We start from the raw sequence: 24,344 nt of genomic DNA, 5'->3' as shown, positions 1-24,344 counted from the left end.
AACTTCTAAGAGAAGAAGTGTGTCATGAGATCGATGGTGACCAGCCAAACGTGATGTTTGGCCTGTGACACGACCGTCTCGATAGGCAGCATCTTTGGCTAGAACACCCAGACTGGGCAGTTCAAATCTTAAGATCTAAGGTCAGACGCAACCCCCCACCCTCCTTGGGAACCAGGAAGTATTTGCTGTAATAACCTGACTCTCTCTCTTGAAGGGGAACACGTTCTGTGGCCCCTTTAACCAAGAGATTTTGCAGTTTGTTCCACAGTAGACATGCCTGATCCGGTTTACGCTAGTGGAGACCACACCATTGAAACATGGAGGGCGGCGAGCAAATTTAATTCTGTAGCCCTTTTCTACTGATCTTATGACCCACGTAAAAGAAGTTTCTACGCTGCCAGGTTCTCAGAGATGGGTATACATTTTTTAACACTTCCTGTTGAGGGGGTGTCGAGTGTTCCGCGTCCTGGATAAATGCAGAAAGCAGCGAAACACCCCACTTTTTGATGGGAACCTCTACCTCCCGAAACACCAAAGGCAGCGGGTATGGAGAGTTTTCGTGGGAGTACCGGTAGGGCCAAAGTGGTGCACACCCGAGGGGAGCTACTAGGCACAAGACCATCAGGGTTTCTTTATTTTAGAAATTAGGGTCCTGAGGTCTTGCATTGGGGGCTGTTGAGGGCTACGAGACTGTCCCCAGTCACTGCAAGGGGGAGCACGACTCGCCACGCTTTGCTTTTGAGCCTCCCTTCTAACAGGACCAAGGTGGGTCTTCCTCGTGGCTTTTCCTCTCCTGGAACTTGGAGATAACCGAACTCATATCCGAACTCAAGGCGAAACCGGGGCATCGAGTGGGAAAACTCTGTCCTTATCCTTGATGCCCGAAAGGTTAAGCCATAAATGCCTCTCCGTGCTGACTAAAGCGGACATAGATCGACCAATGGCACGGGTTGTCTGCTTGGTTGCATGGAGAGATAAATCTGTGGCCCGATGAAGTTCAGAAAAGGCTTCTTCGTCGAGCGTTGCACCCACACTCAGGTCTTTCAGTAGGTCAGCCTGATACGCCTGTAACACGGCCATGGTGTGCAGTGCAGCACCAGCCTGACCTGCCACTTGATAAGCCCTCCCCACTAGTATGGAGGTAGTCCTGCATGGCTTAGTGTGGAGAGCGGGTTTCTTGAGTGATGATGCCGAACCCGGTGAGCGATAGCCCGCAAGCGTCTCTTCAACCGGCGACATCATTGAATACCCCCGTGTGTCACGAATGTAAGGCAATGAAGGCAGACGAAGGTTGAGGATCCAAATGCAGCTTACTTTATTGTTAACAAAAACACAAAGGAAAACCCTCAGTGGGGAAATAAACATAAATAGAGAACTCAGGCAGGGAACACAGACCAGGGTAACAACATTCACAAACATTCAACGACTGACAGAGACTGAATAAACAGACAGGGTTTAAATACAAAAACATGGGACAAAGGGGCCAATGAACAAACAGAACACAAACTAGATGACAAGGTGATTAACAGAAACCAAAGGCAAATTAACAAGGGCAGGTGAAAACAATGACAGAGAACACGAACTCTAACAAGGAGACTATGGAGTTAAACAAGGGACAAAAGTGAAAACTAAGGAGTGCAAAAGTGACAAAAATGGCAAACAAAAGGGCATCAGTGAAACAAGACAAGGTATACATAACACTGTGTCTCAGCACCCACGCTAGTCGAGTATAAAGACATCGAGAGTACGTGAACACGGAAGCATATGGGTTCCTCCATGAGTGAGAAAGCTTGTCATGGAGGTCATCAAAGAAAAGAAGGGACTAATATAGCGTTCCTTTTTTATTTTTTTATTATTATTATTATTTATTTATTTTTGGCCACCAGACAGAAATCTGTCTTATAGTTTGGAGCGTTTGGGGGGGTTCTTGTTCGCGTGGCCAGTCTAGCTGTAGTCTGGCTACAGCCCGAGTAACCACCTCGAGTAATTTCTCAGCTGCTTTATTATTATGCGTGAAATGTACAGAGGTTCAGCGCCCCCCTCGTGAAACGAAGAGGCGCTGACGAGAAGAATCAGCTGGATCTGGGGAGAGAGCGAGCGATAGGGACGGACCCGTCTCTCGCTCCTCAGCCAGATATATGCGAGAGCCCCACAATGAAAGAGTGGGCGCTGACAATGAAAGAGTGGGCGCCGAAAGTAGGTCGCAATGCGAGCAATCTGCCCCAACATGAGAGCAGCATGCTCTTCCCCCAAACAAACAAAACAAAATGTATGCGTGTCCCTGACAGTCATATATATATATAGAAAAAGGGAAAGGAGAAAAGGTTCACTGCACACTGCCTAACAAATTCTAAATCCTTGCAGAGGAAAGAAAGTTTCTGACAAGCTTGTGAGACACACAGCACAGTTTGCTCTGAAGAAAACGGATCTGATGACACGCTGGTGACGTGTCTATTTATAGCCTGGCCACAGGTGCATTTAATGATCTCACCAGCCGAGGCTATAAATTCCGGTCAACGTTCATTGACGTATTACACACATATTCACAGCTGGTCACAATGTAGGATTGTTCCCAAAAGTGCTTAGCAAAGTGCAGCATCATAGTGAAGCTTTTTGTAAAGGGAACTTTTACTTAGATTTCATGTGTTCTCTAAATGATTGCTTGCATTTAAGTTTTTGTTGTTATTCACACAATTTTATTGATCTTACAGTGAGCAAATGCAGCTAAAATGTTTCCATTCAATGGCATATAAATGTATATAAGATGATGAGGAGCACTGCAACAACATTAACAAATGACAAAACATGGATACAATTTTATATGATTCAATTTAATTTTATTAAATTTTATGACCAATGAAAATAATAAAATCCTACAGGGCATTAACATTAAGAAAGCAAACATTTACAAGGACCTTTACCCAGTGTATACAGTACAGAAGAAATCATACCCAAACCCTGGTCTTGAGCGCAAGTATGTTTGTGTCTGTGTCCATGTTAGCAAATGTTCCTTCTTCAAAGTTTGTTGGTACTTTAAATCTTGCCAAGCATAATTTTAGCTTTGAAAATAATTGTATTTAATTTTTCCAATGCAATGTGAGTCAAATTACAATCTGGAATGCATATGAAGTGCTATAATTGACCATAATAATACAAATAAATAAATAAAATAAAAATCCTAAATTATTTAATAATTTGTTAACACATATTAAATGCATAAACAATCTGAATATTCCAATTAGATGTTGTAGAAATAAAATGATTTAATAGGACAACTTAATGTGTTTTTCTCTACGTTATTTCCTTATTGCCATGTCACTAAAATGTAATATCTCATATCTGAACCATCAGTCCTTAGCTGTGGATGTTTCGCCATTCAGAAAAGGATGGAGAAAAAAATAACTAAGTAGGGTGCATAATTCATAAACGACTTGAGCTTTTTACAATATGTTGAAAATATTAAAGACAGTGATGTGGGGTGAAAAGCTAATTTATATGGTTCAAAGCTGTTGTTGCATAGCATAAAGCTGACTACATAAATGTCAAATATGCCTAAAATGTGCAAAATGCATTACAAGAGGTTGGTACAAATAAAGTGTAACATCTTTAGAACAAGTATTATGGAACATGTATATATGCAGTATCTACATGTATGTATGTGCATATATATATATATAAACATTATATACTTCTAATTTTGTTCGAATTTTTAACATCAATACAAGATATGAGATCTCAATGAACTCATAATTGTACCACATTGACAAAAGTTTGGCAGTCTCATCACTTTGCATTTGCATACTGTTATTCACAAATATCCCAGAGTACACCTTTCCGGTCTTTGTCACGTCAGCCCAAACTCAGCAAATTCCTAGATGCGATCAAAAACGTATTTAAAAGAATCAAATAAAAAGGGTTAAATTTAGCTGCGTTGTACAGATGTTCCACCAGAAATGTCCTTGTCCAATGGCAGACCCCAAAGACACCCATTTCTAAAATTTGTGGATATGTATTCATCACTTTGAAAAAAAAAGAAAAGAAAAATGATGATCACACAATGCCACTTGTAAGGACAAGAGCTTTGTACATTTATGCATACAGAAAGATACCAAGAAAAGCAACACAGATTGACAATAAGTGAGCCTTGTTTTTTCGATCACATAAAAGCCCTTTCTATTCTATATTGCAACATAAATGTAATGTATAAATATGAGGAAACTCTGTCTCTCAGAGTCCAAAATTTAGAGAGGATATTCTTTACAAGTTTGGTTTCTTTTCAATAGGTGTTTGAATAGCAAATGACATCACGCCTCAGACATAAAGGAATTTGGCATTGTTATAGCAGTACAGGACATATTTACGCGTATTCCATTTGTTGTCATTAACAAGCATTTACAAACATGTCTGGAATGGGATAGGCTTACTTTCTAATGGCATGTTAGACAAAGGCAGTGTGGCTGGTACTTTCTGAGTGATTTTTTTGAAAAGGTTGCCCAGCTAAATCCAACCAACAAATATCTGAGATGAGCGTGCCTTCTACTGAGCCCTTTCAAATGGTAGACAATAGACAATATAGACAAGGCACAACTCTTGAGTGGTCATGACTTGCTTAAAGGAATGTTCACCCTAAAATGAAAATCATTTACTCGCTTTCATGTCATCCCAAACCTGTATCACTTTCAAAAGTGGAACACAAAAAGAACAATTTTGAAGACTATGCTGGTCACTCCTTCCCATGTAATTACATTGAACGGGAACTGAAGCTTTTAAGCTTAAAAAAGGATGTTAAATCACTTTAAGGTATTTAAAAATGGTTAATGTGATTTATGCTCAATATTCAAGTCTTATGAACCACTTGATTGCTTTGTGTTTGAAACAGATGAAAATTTAAGACGTTTTTTACTAACATTTTGACATCCGTCCTAACTCCTCTTGGGGCGATCTTGAGATAGTGATAGCATGGAGTAGCTCATTCGTGAATTAATCTATGGTATCAAATTTCATCTTTATCAAAATAGTTCATCCAACGATTATTTGCAAACAGCATAGCAAAGTTGTGTGGTTGGAGCTACAGCTCTTTACCTGTGTTTAGAAACATAGCTCCTTGTTAGTTTACTGTGTTGACTAGAGGTCTACAACCCGACTCTGGCCCGGCGGGTCAGTTTTTCAAGTAGGACTTTAGGTTGGGGTTTGTAATGAATGAAAAAATAAACAGGCTTACCGAATTGATTTGCGCACATACTCTCACTCACAGACAAGTGCGACTGGACGAGGGGCCATTCATACAGCACGTGTCTGTTCTGTTTTCTGATTGTTTAAATACATGCTGAATGAATATCTTTGACATTTGCACAGTGTCTCGCTTTTTCTTCAGCGTCTCATGCAGGTCCGGCATATTTTAAACACCTTGTCAAGTAAAAAGAACTTCAAATTGTCAAAAATGTATGTTGAGACACCTGCGCTCTGTTTCATTCTTTGCGCTGCATCTAGATTGGTTTCAGCGCAGTTGTCAAAAAGATTCAACATTCTAAACAAGTTAAGACTGCATAGAGTGGACTGTTGCAGTGTTTCATATTATTCCAGATTGTTCTGCACCAAGTTTCAGCACATAAATGGTAATAAATGTCTTTTTTATCCTTCTGCTCTGGTGTACTAAGGGGTTGCTGTGCCTTGTAAAAACTGTATTTTTACTGTTTCAGTACTGCTGCGAATGTTGCCTATATGCTTACATCAAATGCAGCCTATTGCAACAGTACTTGGTAGGAGAAGAAATTAGATAGTAAGCAATTTCATGTTCGGGTCTGGTTTAAAATCTGAAGGTATCATTCAGGCTGGGTAGGTTCGGGTACATGGTCTTGGGTACGGGTCGTGTTCAGGTTTCATTTTAAGGCCCATGCAGACCTCTAGTGTGGCCATCATTTGACTTTGCTGAGGCTTCTATATCTTTCATTACATATATCTCTTTCATTCTGTCATCACTTTGACCACGATTACACGCATTTAAGAAAACAACTTATTCCGGGGTTTTGCAGAAAGTGACATTCTGAAACATCACTTAAACGTGAGTGCAAGGATTAAAGGCTGTTAAGAGAAAGCGTTTTATCAAACGCAGTTTCTGTTGGAGAACATGGCTTTTATGTGTTTATGTTAAAGCATAAGTGCCGTTTATATGTTTTAAAGAGTGTGTATGTGCGTACAGTATGTGCTCAAGTGCGTCGGGGGAACCCCATAGTTTGATATAGAGGGAAACCCAACTATTTAGAGAGCAATGTGTCTGATGCATCACCACTTTGGTGTTTTCTGCAGCTTTCTCACATTAAATGTCTTTCTGGTGTACGTGAAATGAGCTTTTATAAATTAATATCCATGCAACTTATTACTCCACTCTCTGTTTAACATCATATTGACAACTATATAATGTTGAACCATCGTGGTTTGAACAATGGATATGTGACATAGTCACTATGGTTTTGGAAAACAGTCGTGACTAGCTAGATAATCTCTCCAACGATGCAACATTCTATGATGGGTAAGCAGTGAGTTACATCATTGTACAGGAAACGCACATCAGAGTGATTTTTTTTAATGAATTGCACTGGTTAACAGCCCAATGGAGGGGAACATTTACAGGGATTTGGTTCAACTGGTTGGCTTAAATTGCCGTTGAATAAAAATAATTTGGTTCAACAGCTTGCACTCTTTTAAACGCTATCATATGCCTCATCACAAGTCAAATCGAGCACTTTTAGGATACTTTAGATACTTTTGTATCCTTTTTGAAGCTTGAAAGCTTCATTTCCCATTCCTTTGTAATTACAAGGGCAAGAGTAAACAGCACAATCTTCAAAATATATTTTTGTTCCATGTAGAAATAAAGTCATTTGGGAGGGTCAGAAAATTATGACCGAGTTTTAATTTTTTGGCTGAGCAATTCTTTTACCCAAATGTGATGCTAGCAAAAAGTAGCACATAAAACATAACTCTAGTGCCAGTATTCTTTATATGCATTGTGCGCCAACCATAATATTTGTCACAAAACCACTAACCAAAATACAGAATAAATAATTATTTAATGCTAAATATAAAAATGCATTCCAACATCAAGACGTTAGTTTACATTCTTTCTAAGTATCTACTGTTGTCCATTCTTGAAAATGTTTGTGAAGAGTGCAAATGTGTGTTTTTTTTTTTAATTTTATGTACATCTGCACATGTTTAATCACCAAAAGTTTCTAGTGGTTCAAAAAGAAATTAATAAATAAATAATACGTGTACTGTATTTATACCTATACCCGAATATCCCTATTCTTCCATAAAGCTTGAAACACAACACAATCTCTCTTTGTTAACCACTGTGAGTTTTTACCTTGTAGTTACATTTAGTAAAGCTCAAAATTAATAATCACTTCTCTAAACACTTTTTAATATTTACATGACAACAAAATAAATAGTATGCTTTATGATATACGCTTTGATTGTTTTTAATTTCTCTTTTTTTTTTTATATATCCATGAGTAAATGAATGTTTTTTTCTTCTCCACTGAGACATGTTTTATTGCTTTTAATGAAACCCTATTAGCATATCAATATAATACTGTATATAATGTAAGATCCAGAAAACTAGACTAGAATGGAGAAACATGACCTTGGTTGTAGGTAGGTCCAAATCAAGCTGAAATAGAAAAGCTTCATCCATGCAACCTTATTCCATGTACAATGCTAATGTAATGCAAAACATTTTACTATGTGCGTTTGCAGAATAGCAGTTTCTCGAATATGATTCAGCTGGGAAAATTCACTAAGAATGAACTGATAGCGCTGTTAAGTTGTCAATGATGTTTTAGTCTGAAAAATCTGTGCTAAACTCAATTTGCACATTGCAGCTGCCCATCTGAGCAGCTGCAACTGTTCTGAGTGCTAGATTGTGTAGAATGCAGCAGACTACCGCAATCTGCCATAATTTACTGGGACTATACAGCATCACTCCACCACTGTCAACTCTTTAAAATGCCAGAAGTGTGCTGGTCTGCACTTTGCATCATTAATGAACCCCTTCATTAAACTTAATAAAGGTTACATTCTAGGAAAGGAATATTCCAGGTTCATTACATGTTCAGCTCAATTAATCACATTCGTGGTATAATGTTGATTACCACCAAAAAAATAAAATAATTCGGCTTGTTCCTCCTTTTCTTTACAAAAAGCAAGAATATGGGTTATGGTGAGGTACTTACAATGGTGAATGTGGCTAACCTGAATACACTAAATAGTCAATGATTTCAAAGTATTGCCACAAGATGGAAATCATTAACAAATTTTTAGTGGGTCAAAATCGCTTACTACTTTTACTATGTGAAGTTATGTTACATTTTTACAGTTTGTTGCAATAATGACATAACTCTAATAAAACTTTAAACCCCAAAATGACAGTAAATGATGATTTAAACTTTACAGCTCAAATATTTACAATTCAGATAACACACAATTTTTAACAGAAGAACTAATTGAAGTGTTTTTACAAGCGTAAAGGCATACTCAGAAACATTTTGTTTGAATTATATTGGACTTACAGTGACACCTAGTGGTGTGGATACAGCATCATTCAAAATCAATGGTTTTCAGTTACATATGCCATTGTAGAAGTTCACTATTCACAATCAGCCATGATTAATTTAATCCAAGATTGAAAGTGTCCAATAACAATATGGTTACTGAGATTTAGTGAGTAGTATTCAGCTGGTCATGTGATTCTAAAATGGCTGCACCCATGAGGGCGCCCTCGCCCCATGTAGAATAAAACAGCTTTTATGAGGTTACCGATATGTCTGGAGTTCTCATTTCATGTGTGTTCATGATTTTATGCATACGCTTCTAAATTGCTCTTCATTTCTTTAGGAGTACAACTTTTTTGATGGGGAAAAATTGACTAATTGCACCTTTAACATTTCTACCTCCAAAAATTGGCCCCATTCACTAGAGCTTAACTTGTATTGAACCCAAAATATTCCTTAAATGTAAAGTGTTACAAAATTGGTGCACAAACAAATAAAATAAAATACCATTTACATCTTGCTTTCAGTGAGTGGTAATAGTGCAACGGCACTGATTTTTTTATGAATAAATTGTTAATATTAATAATAAGCCTTATTTACATAGAAAGAAGACGTGTTTACACTGAAAAGAACGACAGTGACTTAAATACTGAAAATGTAGTGCCTGGTTATACTGGATTGCTGTGGTTAGTGAAAAAGACGCAGGTTTTTGCACTGAAATACTGAGCGGAAAAGTTGTGCAACTGTTTAGTGAATTCACCCCACTGTGTCTGTGTGTATATAGAGTTCCCTTTCAATGCAGTGTTTTGTACATAATGCAGACCATCTCTTTTTCATATAGGAAGATATGTTACATATGTTGACACAAACTTGAAAGTGAGAACTTGACTATCTTTGAAACAAATTCGAGACAAATAGTTTGTTTTCACTTTTTTGTTGTTTTTTTGTTGTAAAGAAATATAAGAAAAACTAATGATAAAATAATGTAAAAGGAGATATAATTAGTGGGGTTGTTGGGTGCCCTGTAGTTTGGGTTTCTTATTCAAGTAAGTCGCCCAGTACACCAAGTTAAAGGTCCCGAAGAGGAGCGGGAAGGCTATTCTGGCAATCCGATCAATCTTGCTCACGCTGTTGAAGGTTTTCTTTGCCTCGGGCGGCTTGGGTTTGGGCTCTTCCTTGGGCTCGGTTGGGGGAGGAGGGGCACTTTTAGCAATAGTTGCCAAACCAGGGTCTCTGGCAATGTTTGGAGCAAAAGTTGTTGCTGTTGCAGCAGTGTAGGTGTTGTTCTTTTTCAGTAAAGACTCCTTCTTCTTCTTTTGCTGCAAAGGAGGTCAACAAGAAGTGTCATCAACTGCCGCTAAAGCAGACTACTTCTGTTTACTAACTTACATTGGGATAGACCGTATTAAAGACAAATAATCATGATCTGTCTCAATAATTCTAACCAGCTTAAGGAATAGTTCACCCAAAACTGAAATTTTTTATATTTTACACCTTATGTCATTTCAAATGCACAATATATTCTTTTTGTTTTACACTGAACACAAAAGAAGTTTTCACAGCTCTTGAAAATAAAAGTGAATGGCAATATTTACTTTCAAGGTTTGAAAAGTGCAATTGGCTAATGCTAATTTTAAGTATTCAGGTGACATTCAATGGATTTGTGTGAGGAACAGACCAAAATGAAAGTTATTACTTTCTAAAAATCCAACATAATAACACAGGATCACACATTTGTGATGCAATGTGTTTGAATGTTTTGAATTACACAGTTTGGGGTTTGGGTCAAGAAATATGGACAATAAAATATGCATTCTTGTTGACTGTATAACATAATTTATACCTAAAAACAACTTTCTTCCTATCACTTTTGGTGCCCCTCTGAGGACAATTCACCTTGAAACTGTAGCTCAAAGGTGCCCACACATTCAACAATGATTTTGATAACCACCTTTTGCCACTGGGGGCAGTGACTTGAATTTCTGTAAGCACAGACCAATTTTAGCTCAAAATATTTTTGTGGTGCTTCTATTTAACTTTCTGCTCAAGTGTGACTTGTGCTTCTGTGCATTGCAAGTGCAACGCTCAATAAGTTGAGCTACCATGCAGTTTGGTTGCATTTGAACATTACAGTACATTTGAATTCATGCACTTAAGTAAAAGTGTTTTTATGTCTCTAGATATCATTGTGTAAGGAAAAGGGTGTAAAGTAGGTTCTTATTAACTGATAATATGTAGTATTACTGTCATTTGTGTAAAATTAATACAAGTCCTTGTTGTTGTAGCACCTCTAGTGTTCATTTCACCAGCGACACGTACAAGCCACATAAAAAATCATTTTGCAAACATGTAGGTGTGGCAACGAGATTCTGAGACCAGGTTGATAATAAAGGTTTAGATTACACAAGGTCGAGTAAATGATAGCAAATATATATTTTATTTTGGGTGAACTAAACTTTCTTTTAATATTTGTATCAATCATTAAGGTTTTTTTGGAGACGTAAAATTACTTTACCTTTTCTGGCACCACACTTTTCCCATCCCAGGCATAACCCCTCTTTGTGAAGTAGTTCACAGTGGCAAACTCAATGAGAGCGGAAAAGACGAAGGCGTAGCAGACAGCAATGAACCAGTCCATAGCTGTGGCATAGGCCACCTTGGGGAGAGAGTTTCTGGCGCTGATACTCAGGGTGGTCATCGTCAGAACGGTGGTCACTCCTGCAAGTGAGAAAGTGTATGAAAAGTGTTTGAATTAAGCAAGTATGTCTTGATCTAGTCTAAATGAGACGGCACACCCATGGACAGTCCGTTCAGTGAAAAACTGTTGCATGCAGCACACAAAACTGGAAATCAGTTGGGAAAATCGCAAGCTCTAATGAGTTTTCCCATTGTGGTATTGCCTATTAGCGATTTTACCATCCATAATTGGAACATAAAAACAAAATGACATCTTTTCCTGTCTAAGTGCCTTAATCTAGGCCAGAATAATCTGCAAAGTGGACTTCTTAACGACATTCAGAAGCGAGACTAGTCTCAAAAACGTTTGCTGATGCAATATAAAACAGATATGCAATATCTATCAAAAATGAACTTGTCAGTTGTTCCTGTCTATTGCTGATGAACAACCAGCATGCATATTTGTTCCATATGGCACCACATCACCATCAACAAGAATGGACACTGTAAAATTGATTAGGCACGTAAAGCATAAGTTGCCATTTCACTGGCAGCCTGTCCATTACATTTTCATTAAATGGTGGAACACTTGCCAGCACTGTGGACCACGGCTAGATTACTCCCTCTAGCAAATAATTTACTTTACAATTAATGTAAATGTAAAATGTAATGTAAATTTACCACGAGGAGAGCTCCAATTTATGTCAGACACAGCATGCCACAGCAATGAAATATTAATGAGCATCTTTATAATACAGACATTAGTTATGTTACGTGGTCAGCAGGAAATTAATAAATCAGATGTTCCAAAGTTTAAAGTCATGCTATCAATCAAAATCTAAATTTGCACAATGAAATAGATCACAAAATCCAGTGTAATGAAATATCAGGTATGAAATAGTAAATATCAAACCCCATTTCCCCTTCTGTCACGCAGTCACCTCTCCTCCGGACCCGTGACTGCTCAGCCCCTGCAGGCCAGTGCTGATGAGTTCCGAAGATGCCTTTCAGGACCTCTTCCTCAGTCCCGCTGCCGGGTGCACGGAGCAAGGTAAGTTCTTTGAGTCTTTTCTCAGCACCCAAGCCTCGGGACGCTCTTCTGCCTCATTCTGGCTCACACTCGAGAGTTACTATGTGCTCACAGGGACCAGGTGCTCAGGCAACTCAGCCGCCAAGGGCTTCAGGACAACTGAGAAAAGAGAAAGCTTGCCCCGGTTCGGAGCATCTCTTTTCTCGGCATGGAGCTAGACTCAGTCTCAATTACAGCATGCCTCACCAACGAGCGTGTGCAGTCAGCACTCAGGTGCCTTGCTCTATTCGAGCCCAGCACAGTGGTTCCTCTAAAACAATTCCTGCTGCGTTCGTGCCGCTCGGATTGATGCATATGAGACCGCTTCAGCACTGGTTTCATACTCGAGTCCCGAGATGGGCATGGCGCCACGGCACATACCGTGTGATAAACACCGCCTTCTGCCGTCAGACTTTCAAATCTTGGACAGACCTCTGTTTTCCGCAGACCGGAATCCCCCTACAGCAGGTATCCAGACATATCATGGTCACCACAGACGCCTCTCAACAGAGTTGGTTGACTCTTGGACAGGGTCCCGGCTGCTTTGGCACATCAAATGCCTAGAGTTTCTGGCTGTATTCCTTGCCCTGTGGAGGCTTCTCCCGCTGATTCAGGGCAAGAACATCTTGATTCGTTCAGAGAGCACCACGACGGTAGCCTACATAAATCGCCAAGGCGGCGTGCGCTGTCGTCATATGTCACAATTCAGGTCGCTGCAAGACACTCACATCCCTGGCAACCGCAAAAACGATGACGGACGCACTGTCGTGGCAGGTTTCACCCAGCGGAGAGTGGAGGCTCCACCCCCAGGTGGTCTAGCTGATTTGGGGCCAGTTCGGCATGGCACAAGTAGATCTCTTTGCCTCCCAGGACAACACTCACTGCCCGCTCTGGTACTCCCTGACAGAAGCCCCTCTCGGGACAGAGGCGTTGGCACATAACTGACCCCGGGGGCTGCGCAAGTATGCATTTTCCCCAGTGAGCCTTCTTGCACTGGTACTGTGCAAGATCAGGGAGGACAAGGAACAAGTCACCTTGGTAGCTCCTTATTGGCCCACACAGACTTGGTTCTCGGATCTCACGTTCCTCGCAACAGCACCTCCCTGGCAAATTCCCCTGAGGAAGGACCTTCTTTCTCAGGGACAGGGCACCCTCTGGCATTCGCGCCCAGACCTCTGGAACCTCTACGTCTGGCCCCTGGACAGGACACAGAATATCTGAGTGACCTCCTGCAGTCGTAGACATGATAAACCAAGCCAGAGCTCCCTCCATCAGACAACTTTATGCCCTGAAGTGGCACTTGTTCGCGAATTGGTGTTCTTCCCAATCAAAAGACCCACAGAGAGGTGCAGTTCGGTCAGTGCTGTCATTACTGCAAGAGAGGCTGGAGGGGAGGCTGTCCCGCAATTGCAGCTCACAACGACACATTGGATGGCAAGTCCTTGGGTAAGCACGACTTTATTATCAGGTCCCTTAGAGGCACATGAGGCTGAATGCTGCCCCCAGTCACTGTGTTTGTAGAGCTCCTCCCTCATCAGGCAGGACCACCATGCCACTCCCACTAGTGGATTCACAACCCACGTGGTGTATTAGCCACATATCACCTCCCCCTAGTCTGGGCAGGATGTGGCCTCCGCAGAGACTTTTCCCCCTGAAAAATAAGAGCGGGAAAGACCGCCTTCCCAGATGCATTTCATAGCATTAAGTTAGCCCCAGCTGCTTCACACTCTATGCGAGAGACATAGAGAGAGAAAAGGCCATGGCTGCCAGGCATGCTCCCATGCTAGTCATGTAGCACCTGTTCCCCCTCAGGTGTGCCGAAGGTCTGTATATGACACCTTTTTCTGGGGGCGTTGGGGAGGGTTATGTGCAGCCAATACAGTTGCTTCTAGCACGAAGCAGCCTTCTTGCACCTGTGTCAGCAGTTCACATAACACGGTCTAGTGCATGCCGCTTTTGAATGGGACACCTTGTGTCACTTAATTCTACACAACGTCGAGTAAGTGACAGAAGGGGAACATCACGGTTACTGTTTTAACCTCTGTTCCCTGAGGGAGGGAAGGAGAGGTTGTGTCCCTTCGGCCACGACACTTGACCTACCACTGTAAAAGGCCGTACCTTATTCTCAGCTCCTCAGTGCAAAAACCTGACTGACAGACGCACGCCTGCTTCCCCTTGTACCCGTATGTCCGGGGGCGGGACATGCAAATTCTGTCTGCCAATTTCTCATTGGCCTTTTCTCAAGTTCAGAGGTATGCGAGGCTCCAAAGGAAGACCCGTTGTGTCACTTCATTCGACACAATGTCTCTTTCACTCCCTCAGGTTACAACTGTAACTGTGACGTTTTCTTTCATTAAATAAAAAAGTCATTTTCAGCAATCTCTTTATGCATTACTCTGATATTAAAAAATACATTTTTACTGATATATAAAGAGTGCACCACATCTGAAACTGTCATTAGTATTACAAGCTTTATCTGTTATTCCCTCCTGTCCAAAACACAATTACATATATCTACAATTAAAATAGTTGAAATGTACTTCTTATTTGTAAAAATTATAATTTTTCATATAAATAATTACTTTGTTACTAGTGCAAATGTCCATTCTAGATATCAACAACTGAACTACATCTACAAAAACTGGTAATTTTATATCGGTAATTTGGTTTTCATAAGTGCCAATATTAATTCATATCTGTAACGGGATTACAACTTGTAAGAAAGCCTTATCTTTAAGGCTAAACGATATCTTTAATTACACTTCCATTTATTAATTTCTGAAATCCATTTCCAGAAATCAGAAATATCAAATCTAACATGCTGAAATTCATCTACAGTATAGTTCCCCTTCTGTCACTCACTAGACGTGGTGTGTCGAATGTAGTGACACAAGGGGTCTTCCTTGGGAGCCTCAAGTACCTCTGAACTTGAGAAAAGGCCAATGAGAAATTGGCATACAGAATTTGCATGTCCTGCCCCCGGACATATGTGTATAAATGGAATTGGCCGTGCATCTGTCAGTCAGATTTTTTCTTTGGAGCAGAGCAGTTGTGTAGCAGCAAGCTGAGTCTCACTACTGTTCCACTCACCTCTGTTGGCAGAGCACTGCTGTTGGATTTCCAGCGTGTTTTCCCTCCTAAAATAGTTTTATTTCTCAAAAAGAGTTTATTTTAACTCACAAAAGAGCACAACAGGCATTTGAACGACCTTTTCAGGACGCATCTTTTTAAAGATGTCTTTCCGCCTCTGTGTTGTTCCTGGATGCTGTTGATTTCTCTCCACTTCTGATGGTCATAAGAACTGCCTCGTGTGCCTGGGCTGCGATCACACGCAGGCAGCGTTTTATGAATGGTTCATGTTCTCAGTGCGAGAACATTGCCATGGCAACGTGGCAGTCACGGCTTTCTTTCCTCATGAGAGAAAGCCACTTCAGCCGCCCCCCGCGCCACGCCTCCTTCCTACGGGATTGGGGCCGACACGGCTGGTGATGAAGGTGATTTGGATGTTTTTTGTTGTTTATTTTTTATATTGTATAAATAAAAAAAATTATATCAAGTATTAATGCTTTTACTAATGCAAATTTAATTACTGATATTAAGAATTAACATTTTAATTAGTGCTATCAATGCATGTGATCAATATCACAAGGGCTTGTGATACATTAGTATAAAAGAATAGGGCAACAAACATAGATACTATCAATTGTGCAGATATCTGATCATTTATTCATAATAATGCCAATAATAAATATATCTGACAGCATGAAACCTATGAATTTTATTTTATAAGACAACAAATCATCAAAGCCATTTATTATTTATTATTTTTAACCAATTAATGTGAAAGTGATTTTAAGGGGCTGCACAAAGTCAGCTCCCTTCAAGTAAACCTTACTTGGTTTGATATTTTGTTATCTATTGCAAATACATTCATGCATTTTTACGTGTGGCTAAAGAGTCCAAATACTTTTTTGTTTTTACTTTTCTGAATGCAGATTCAAGCAAAGTTAAATTAAATATAGTATTTAAACATTACTTTAGATGTGTCTTTAGACAAGATCAATGATTGACTGAATAAAAATGTCCTGTGTAACACAACACAGCAAATATGGATTTTATTCAATGCTCATGCCCATTAATAAGGTGAAAATGCATAATAAATTACACGTATACTCGCTGGTTCCAAAATCAATGACTTCTATTGCCACACTATTTATACCCTCTGCTGGGTTTTCCAGCATCTTTCTGTGTGATTTAAACTCTGCTCTACTTTTCCATACATGTTCTAACCATTCCATTAGCATACTCTTGTCACCAATTTAATTCAGGGATAATTAATCCTGACCTACTTGTGATACGTGAAGCGTAAAGAACCACCAAGAGCTAATTTTCCTGTTTGTGACCATGTTTCCTCAGAGAAAGCATCTGTAATGTTCATAATGAGCATCTGGATAGCAGTAAAATATGTACGCTGTATCTAGTTTGCACTATATTTGAAGAAATTGTTGTGCACATTGCATTAACATTGCTAATGTCACTGTTAAGAACAACTGCCAAACATTCTGCAATAATAAGTGTTGTCCTGTGAAATTTCAGGGATCAGATCTTTGAAGATGAGTGGGAAAAAGACCATTTATATGGTAGGAAATGAGCTGTAAAGACAACTTGTCCAGTAATCCTTGGATTTGGGATTTCAGAAACTGGAAACATTCTAAGAGGCATGGTCATGAAACTGAAGTACATATATATGACTGCATTACTATTCTCCAGCTATATGAAAATATTAATAATAATTGAAAAACACCAAATTACTGTATGTATTTACACTTTCAACTAAAATGTGTAAATGTGATATATGCTGTATTTCATTTACAGTAATTCCATAGATGTATTTTAATAATAAACTCAACAAAGGCTTCAAATCTATAATGTGAAAGGATGGGCTGATAGTCACAGTGATTTTACTAGTCTCGTACAGATTTTCCCCATGGTAAAGCTCTAATTACATTAGTAAAGATTTAATACAGTTATCAACAACTTCCACACTCAAGTTAGTTTCATATAAGTAAGTATTATCTCTTTGTAAAGACAATTTATATATTTTAACAACATTTTCCGTGACATACTCAACAGGGAAGGAGACATATTAAAAACAGAAAGTAATAGCTCTTCAGCACATATTAAATGATCTCTCTGGTGTGTTTTGTAACACTGTTAGGTTAACGAGATCTGTTGAGATCATGATTAGAAAAGAAAAATATAGATTTTTTGTTTATTTGATTTTTCAACCATCAAAAATCATTCACATTTCTATTTAAACTTAATTTTAAACAATAAGAGTCAAAACAATGATTTGTCATCTTTGTATTCATGCTGGCTTTATTTGTTATTAAGGGCATTTAAATATGTTTTACATATGACATATATATATATAAAACATAAACATTTAAATTATGTTATTTTCTCAACATTCAAGTGAAATTTAAATATTTTGTTTATATGTTTATGCTAGGGGTTAATTCTATAACATTATGTTATGTAGCAGTAAATGTTAAAAGGTTAGTTCATATATTTCAGCTCTGTTGGTCCATTCAATGCAAGTGATTTAATCAATGTCTTCTGAAGTGATCCAGTTCATTTTGGGTGAAAACAGACCAAAATATAAATATAAAAATATGAATATAAAACGTAATATAAAATATAAAACTTGACATCAGAAGTCTCCTTGGCGACATGATTTCAAGCTCAGTTACACTTCCTATAGTGCCATCTAGGACTCTGTATATTCATATTTAATTTCATCAAATTATTTAATAGCACTGTTTTTAGTTTTATGACCTCAGTGACTTGCACAGTCATCCATTTTTAACACTAATATTTAAATAAAAATAAACCTGTTCATTCATTTCTATTCACTCTATTAACAGTGTATATATATATATATATACGGTTGTATATTATTTTGGTATTGATTTTATTAATAGGGTCTAAATATTTATACACTTTCTCCACACCTCTGAAATGATTCAAAAATAAGGATGATACTTTCAAAATTTGTGACAGGTAAACCATGAAAATTGTTGAGGAGGCTTTCATTAAGAAATGTATTTAATTCACTTTTAATAATAATAATTAGTATATAGTATGTCCTGAATCTGTATTTCATAAAATTTTTGATGAAAGGCCATTTTCAGCAGTTGTTTCGGTTCTAATTCGAGTTCTGGCTGTGTCTCAAGTCATTTACCCATTTCTCTCTCCACTGATTGAATTATATTGTTTGACTCAACAATGTTATTGCTGCTATTGAGATGTTTACAGTCACAATATAAGTTTCTCACTGGTTTAATGCCCTTCAAAAGCCCAGCTCTTTGGAGTTATACCTTCAGCACGATATATAACCCTGCACTTCATTGATATAGTTCCTCCAATGGACCCGTAATACTGGACATCAGTTTCCTATAACATCATACTCTTGTGACATAACTCAATTCTGCTGACAAAAATCGAATTGCCTTGTTATATGATCAAGTTATGGCACTGCAGGGCTGTTTGTCAGTGTGTTGTGATATCTTTTGTCCACAGCATGGCATCACAGAGATTTACACTATTGTGCATTAATCATCAAATACAGTGTGAATCTTTTCAGTGTTAAATCTGTGAGGATATGGAGTCATTTGACTGTAATATGTGTAAGAGTGTTGAAGAGAATCCTTTTATTTCACTGCCTTGCATACAGCAAGATTACTTCTTAGGATTCATTTATTTATGTAGGTCTTCTTCTTTATTAATGTGTCTTATAAATTTGTCAACGTTTTTTTTTTCAGGACCTGAATTTTTTACCTTTTTATACAAGGTTACAATACAACCATGGCTGTCACTTTGTTTAAAAGTGATGGGACGTGGGTGGGCTAAAATAAAAATGTCACATAATTAATTTGATAACTTGATCTGTTGAGATTGTGTTAGTCAGTGACTAAATCCATTGATGAGCATACATTCTGGTCTCATTGTCCTCTAGGACAAAATGTTCTGGGTTCTAGTCTGCCTTAAAATTACTTTTTATTTTATTAAATGAAGATTGCATCCATACATTAGTTGACATCTGCCACCTTAACGCTTAACAGTCACAACGAACACTCATGATATAAAACTCCAGTGCTGGATCACACACAAATGAAATGAAAACTTATCTGCACTAGATACTTACCTGATGAAAAGCTATTTCAAAAAGAGGTGGGGACAAAAGTGGTGAAGGCAATAAGTGGTAGGGACATGTCCCACCCGTCCCATCCATAAATGACACCTTTAAAAACAACTGATGTAGTTCACTGACATTAATCAAGAGGTCAAAGACAAATATGTCCAGGAAAAATCTTTTAAAGATCTACTTTAAAACACATTTGAACATTTTAATGCAAAGTTCCTAAAGCATTAATGTAATATTTGTGTTAATGCTATTTTCATATGTTTTCAAACATATGAAAATATGTTTGAAATATGTTTGGGGGGGGGTCTTTCTTTATTTTACTGGACAGTAGAGTATGACAGGAAAGTATGGTTGAGAAAGAGAGGGGGAGTTGGATCAGGATATGACCCAGGTCTCAAACCTGGGTCCTCATGAGCATATATCTCTGATATGTCCTGAGCACCGCAGCACAGCTCGCTGCACCAAGGCTCATTTGGGTAGTTACAATTTGACAACCTGAATTAACCTCGCCTTGTTTGAAAATGTCAAACTATCTGATATTTTAAGAGACTTATTAGTCTTGACACACAGTCATGAAGGTCTGCAGGGGTCATCTCTATGATATCACTTTCTAGTTTATAGTTTTCATGTTACATGAACAACATGGCTTCCTTAATGTTGGTTAAACCACACAGACTTTAATTTAGTGGAAACAAATTATTATTATTTTTGTATAATATTTTAAAACAAACCTGCTTCACTCCATTTATTTAATTAATTATTAATAGTATTTTAAAATATTATTCCAAATTACTTCCAAAACAAACGCATTATTCGTTTTTTCAATCATTTCAGCCTCTTAAAGGGATAGTTCACCCAAAAATGAAAATTGTCTCATCATTTCCTTTATACCCTTATATCATCGCAGATGTGTATGAATTTATTTTATCTGCTGAACACAAACAAAGATTTTTAGAAGAATATATCAGCTCTTTAGGCCCATACAATGCAAGTGAATGGGTGGCAACAATTTGAAGCCCCAAAATCCACATAAAGGCAGCATAAAAGTAATGTATTTGACCCCAGTGGTTAAATCCATGTTTTCTAAATCGAATAGGTGTGGTTGAGAAACAGATCAATATTTAAGTCCTTTTTCCTTAACTTTCACTTTCTCCTTCTGTTTTTGGTGATTCACATTCTTCGTACATATCGCCCCCTACAAGGCAGGGAGGAGAATTTATGACAAAAAATGACTTAAATATTGAGCTGTTTCTCACCCACACCTATCATATAGCTTCTGAAGACATGGATTTAACCACTGGAGTAATGTGGATACTTTAATGTTGCCTTTATGTGGATTTTGCAGATTAAAAATTTTGGCACACGTTCACTTGAGGACCTACATACAGAGCTGAAATATTCTTCTAAAAATCTTCAGTTGTGTTCTGCAGATGAAAAAAGTCATACACATCTGGGATGGCATGAGGGTGAGTAAATTATGAGAAAATGTTAATTTTAGAGTGAACTATCCCTTTAATGAGATTGTTTTGTGACCTCAGCCAAAACATTAGTATTGTGTTGTTTAAAAATATATATAAACTTATTTTCTTTGCATTATTTGAGGTCTAAAAACGTGGCATCTGTTTTGTTATTTTGACCAGTTGTCATTTTCTGGAAATAAATGATCTAAATGACAATATTTTTATTTGGAATTTGGGAGAAATGTTGTCAGTAGTTTATATAAACTACTGACAACATTTCTCCCAAAACTGAAACTATTTTTTAATAGCAATTTATACTATATTATTCATTATGAATATAAATGAATGTCCAATTACAGACCCATAAGCATTTGTCATCAAAGTGCACTTGTAGGATAAAAGTTCACAAAAGTGAAAAAAAAAAAAATAAAAAAATCTGCTGGGCTGCAGTGTAGTTAGCCTGCGAGAGTTGAGACACAGGCAGTCCTCACGTGCCCCTTTAAATGTTTGCCTGATATGCAGCATTTGGGAATACAGAGTGCCCAGTCAGGAGACTTCCCACGAGAGCAGCCTGACAGGCTGACAGAAGAACAAAATTTTTCCTTTCTGACACGTCTTACATAATACATCACACAGACACACTCACACGTAGAGCCCTCTTGGCACCATTTAAAACTTTGAGTATCATTGTGCTCACTGTCAAATTAAGCATTTATGTTTTTGCAGATTGTTGACTCTGCAAAAAGATCTAATAATCTTTATTCACGCAAACCCCTTAAAACTACTGCATGAAAGTAAAAAGTTTTTAATTAAAGCTAAGTCTTGAGTTAAGATCTAAATTCAAATGACGGCTGCATCCAAAATCAGAAGTTTAAAAACATTTTAAATTATTTCATAGGCAGAAATCAACCCGACTGACACTTCGCTTTCCAGTTCTGTTTAGGGTTACCAGCTGTTCTGTGTAAACCGGGACATCCTGTATTTTGTTCAAAATATCCTATATTTTAGCTTTGAAATGCTCGAGGGGGAACTCCCCAACCCATCAGGACAGTCTCTTAGAAAACAGCTGCCCATGCTGGTAGTAGACAGTAAGGCAGCTCATTAGGCTTTGAAAAGGAGCTGTGTTGTTGTGACACAACATCCTATTGATTAGTTCACTTAAAGATCAATTAGAGCACTCACCAAACACAGTTCTGGCAGGGACAGATTCTCTGTTGAGCCAGAAGGACACCTGGGACAGGATAACCGTCATGATACATGGCAAATATGTCTGGATGACAAAGTAACCGATCTTCCTCTTGAGGTGGAAGTGTGTTTTCATTACAACATATTCTCCTGGGGTGGAGGGAAGAGAGGTTTGAGTGAGAAAGTATCAAAGAAAAACACATTTACATGAATTAATTCATATGTCTATGCAGTACTGCCTAAATGTGTTACACTGTTTATGCTAGATTATGCATTTTTTGGCACTTCATATAGTGTCATTGAACTGAATGTTTGTTGCACTGTTTGGCCATATACACATGCATAAATACTGTATGTATAAATATATTTTAGGGCTGCCAATTTAACGCGCTCATTTAGTGCGATTAATTATGTAAAAAATAAAGCGTAAAAAAACCCTGACACGTATGTAAATTCTGTCATAAAAGTATGGATTTTCCTACCATATGAGCAATTCAAGCTTGAAGTACATCTATTTTTTATGAGCCACACAAATAAGTGGCAGTGCACCTCAACAAACCTCAGAAGCAGCCCAGCCAAAGAATAAGAACCACTCACTTAGGAGGAAGGTGGGTGCAGCACAACAGAATACAGGATACTTTAACTTTACACAGTGTCCTAAAAATAAAGCATTTATGACGCTGAATACCAGTGAGATGCTCTAAACGCATCCATCTGAGACACGCACATGCACAGTGGTGGCAAGAAATATTGGCACCTTTGATAAATATGAGCAAAGAGGGCTCTGAAAAATATGGATGTTTTTATCCTAAAGGTCCTTGACATCTTGTTCGGATACATGTATACACTCTATCAAATACCAACAGATAAAAAATCTAAACCTGACTGTCTCTGCCAGAAAGCATAAAATGGGCCATGGTTGGTTCTTCCAGCAAGACAATGATCCAACCAAACAAACTTCACAATCAACACAAAAATGGTTCACTGACCACAAAATCAAGGTTCTGCCATGGCCATCCCAGTCTCCTGACCTGAACCTCATAGAAAACTTGTGGGGTGAACTGAAGAGGAGAGTCCACCATGTGGACCTCTGAATTTGAAGGATCTGGACAGATTTTGTATGGGGAATAGTCTCAGATCCCTTGCCATGTGTTCTCTATCCTCATGAGGCATTATCAGAGAAGACTCAGAGCTGTTATCTTGGCAAAGGGAGGTTGCACAAGGTATTGAATAAAAGGGTGCCAATAATTGTGTCTCACATATATTTGACAAAATTATTTTTTTTATAAAACTCATGCCACCACTGTGCATGAAGCGACAATTAAAAATAGCGCAGACTGAATGCAAGAACATGAAATGGAAATGGTACTGTGAGAACTGGACACAATGATGAATTCAATGCAAAACAGTCTTGTTCAATGATATCAGAATAAAACAAACAATATATTTAGTTCTTAATCCACTTTTTGTATTGTCTAATCAATGCTTTATTCATCTGCCACGATAATGCAATTTATTTCAAACTGAATTTCAATCCGTATTGTATATTGATTATAGGCCTCATATTATATTTATAAATATTTGAATTATTATGCATTTTTTTTGTATGAATTGTCTTTCTAATCTTAATTTGATTAAAAAAATTGATTGACATCCCATAATATATATATATATATATATATATATATATATATATATATATATATATATATATATAACAGCTCTGAGTCTTCTCTCTCTCTCTCTCTCTCTCTCTCTATATATATATATATATATATTAAAAAAATCACATGAAAATAAGTATTCACAGCCTTTGCCATGACACTCAAAATTGAGCTCAGGTGCATCCTGTTTCCACTGATCATCCTTGAGATGTTTCTACAACTTGATTGGAGTTGATTGGAGTCCACCTGTGGTAAATTCAGTTGATTGGACATGATTTGGAAAGGCACACACCTGTCTATATAAGGTCCCACAGTTAACAGTGCATGTCAGAGCACAAACCAAGCCATGAAGTCCAAGGAATTGTCTGTAGACCTCCGAGACAGGATTGTATCAAGGTACAGATCTGGGGAAGGGTACAGACAAATTTCTGCAGCATTGAAGGTCCCAATGAGCACAGTGGCTTCCATCATCCATAAATGGAAGAAGTTTGGAACCACCAGGACTCTTCCTAGAGCTGGCCGCCCGGCCAA

At 38.1% G+C, this 24,344-nt stretch overlaps 1 protein-coding gene across 2 annotated transcripts in view; it reads right to left on the bottom strand.

The window, feature by feature from the left end:
* Positions 1–2,780: 2,780 nt before the first annotated feature.
* LOC127624735 (gamma-aminobutyric acid receptor subunit alpha-1-like) overlaps positions 2,781–24,344 on the bottom strand; it is a 51,108-nt gene continuing 29,544 nt past the window's right edge. For both annotated transcript variants that reach the window (XM_052099590.1, XM_052099589.1), the window contains exons 8-10: positions 22,147–22,299; positions 11,068–11,270; positions 2,781–9,871 (exon numbers count right to left, since the gene is read on the bottom strand). In XM_052099590.1, coding sequence (XP_051955550.1) covers positions 9,554–9,871; positions 11,068–11,270; positions 22,147–22,299 — 674 coding nt within the window. In that variant the 3' untranslated portion in view covers positions 2,781–9,553. The remainder of the gene's footprint in view (positions 9,872–11,067; positions 11,271–22,146; positions 22,300–24,344) is intronic.

Source organism: Xyrauchen texanus, chromosome 31 (genome assembly GCF_025860055.1).
Source record: "Xyrauchen texanus isolate HMW12.3.18 chromosome 31, RBS_HiC_50CHRs, whole genome shotgun sequence".
Taxonomy (NCBI): Eukaryota; Metazoa; Chordata; class Actinopteri; order Cypriniformes; family Catostomidae; genus Xyrauchen; species Xyrauchen texanus.
Note: the sequence above shows the minus strand (reverse complement) of the source record. Positions and strands in the feature narration are given on the sequence as shown.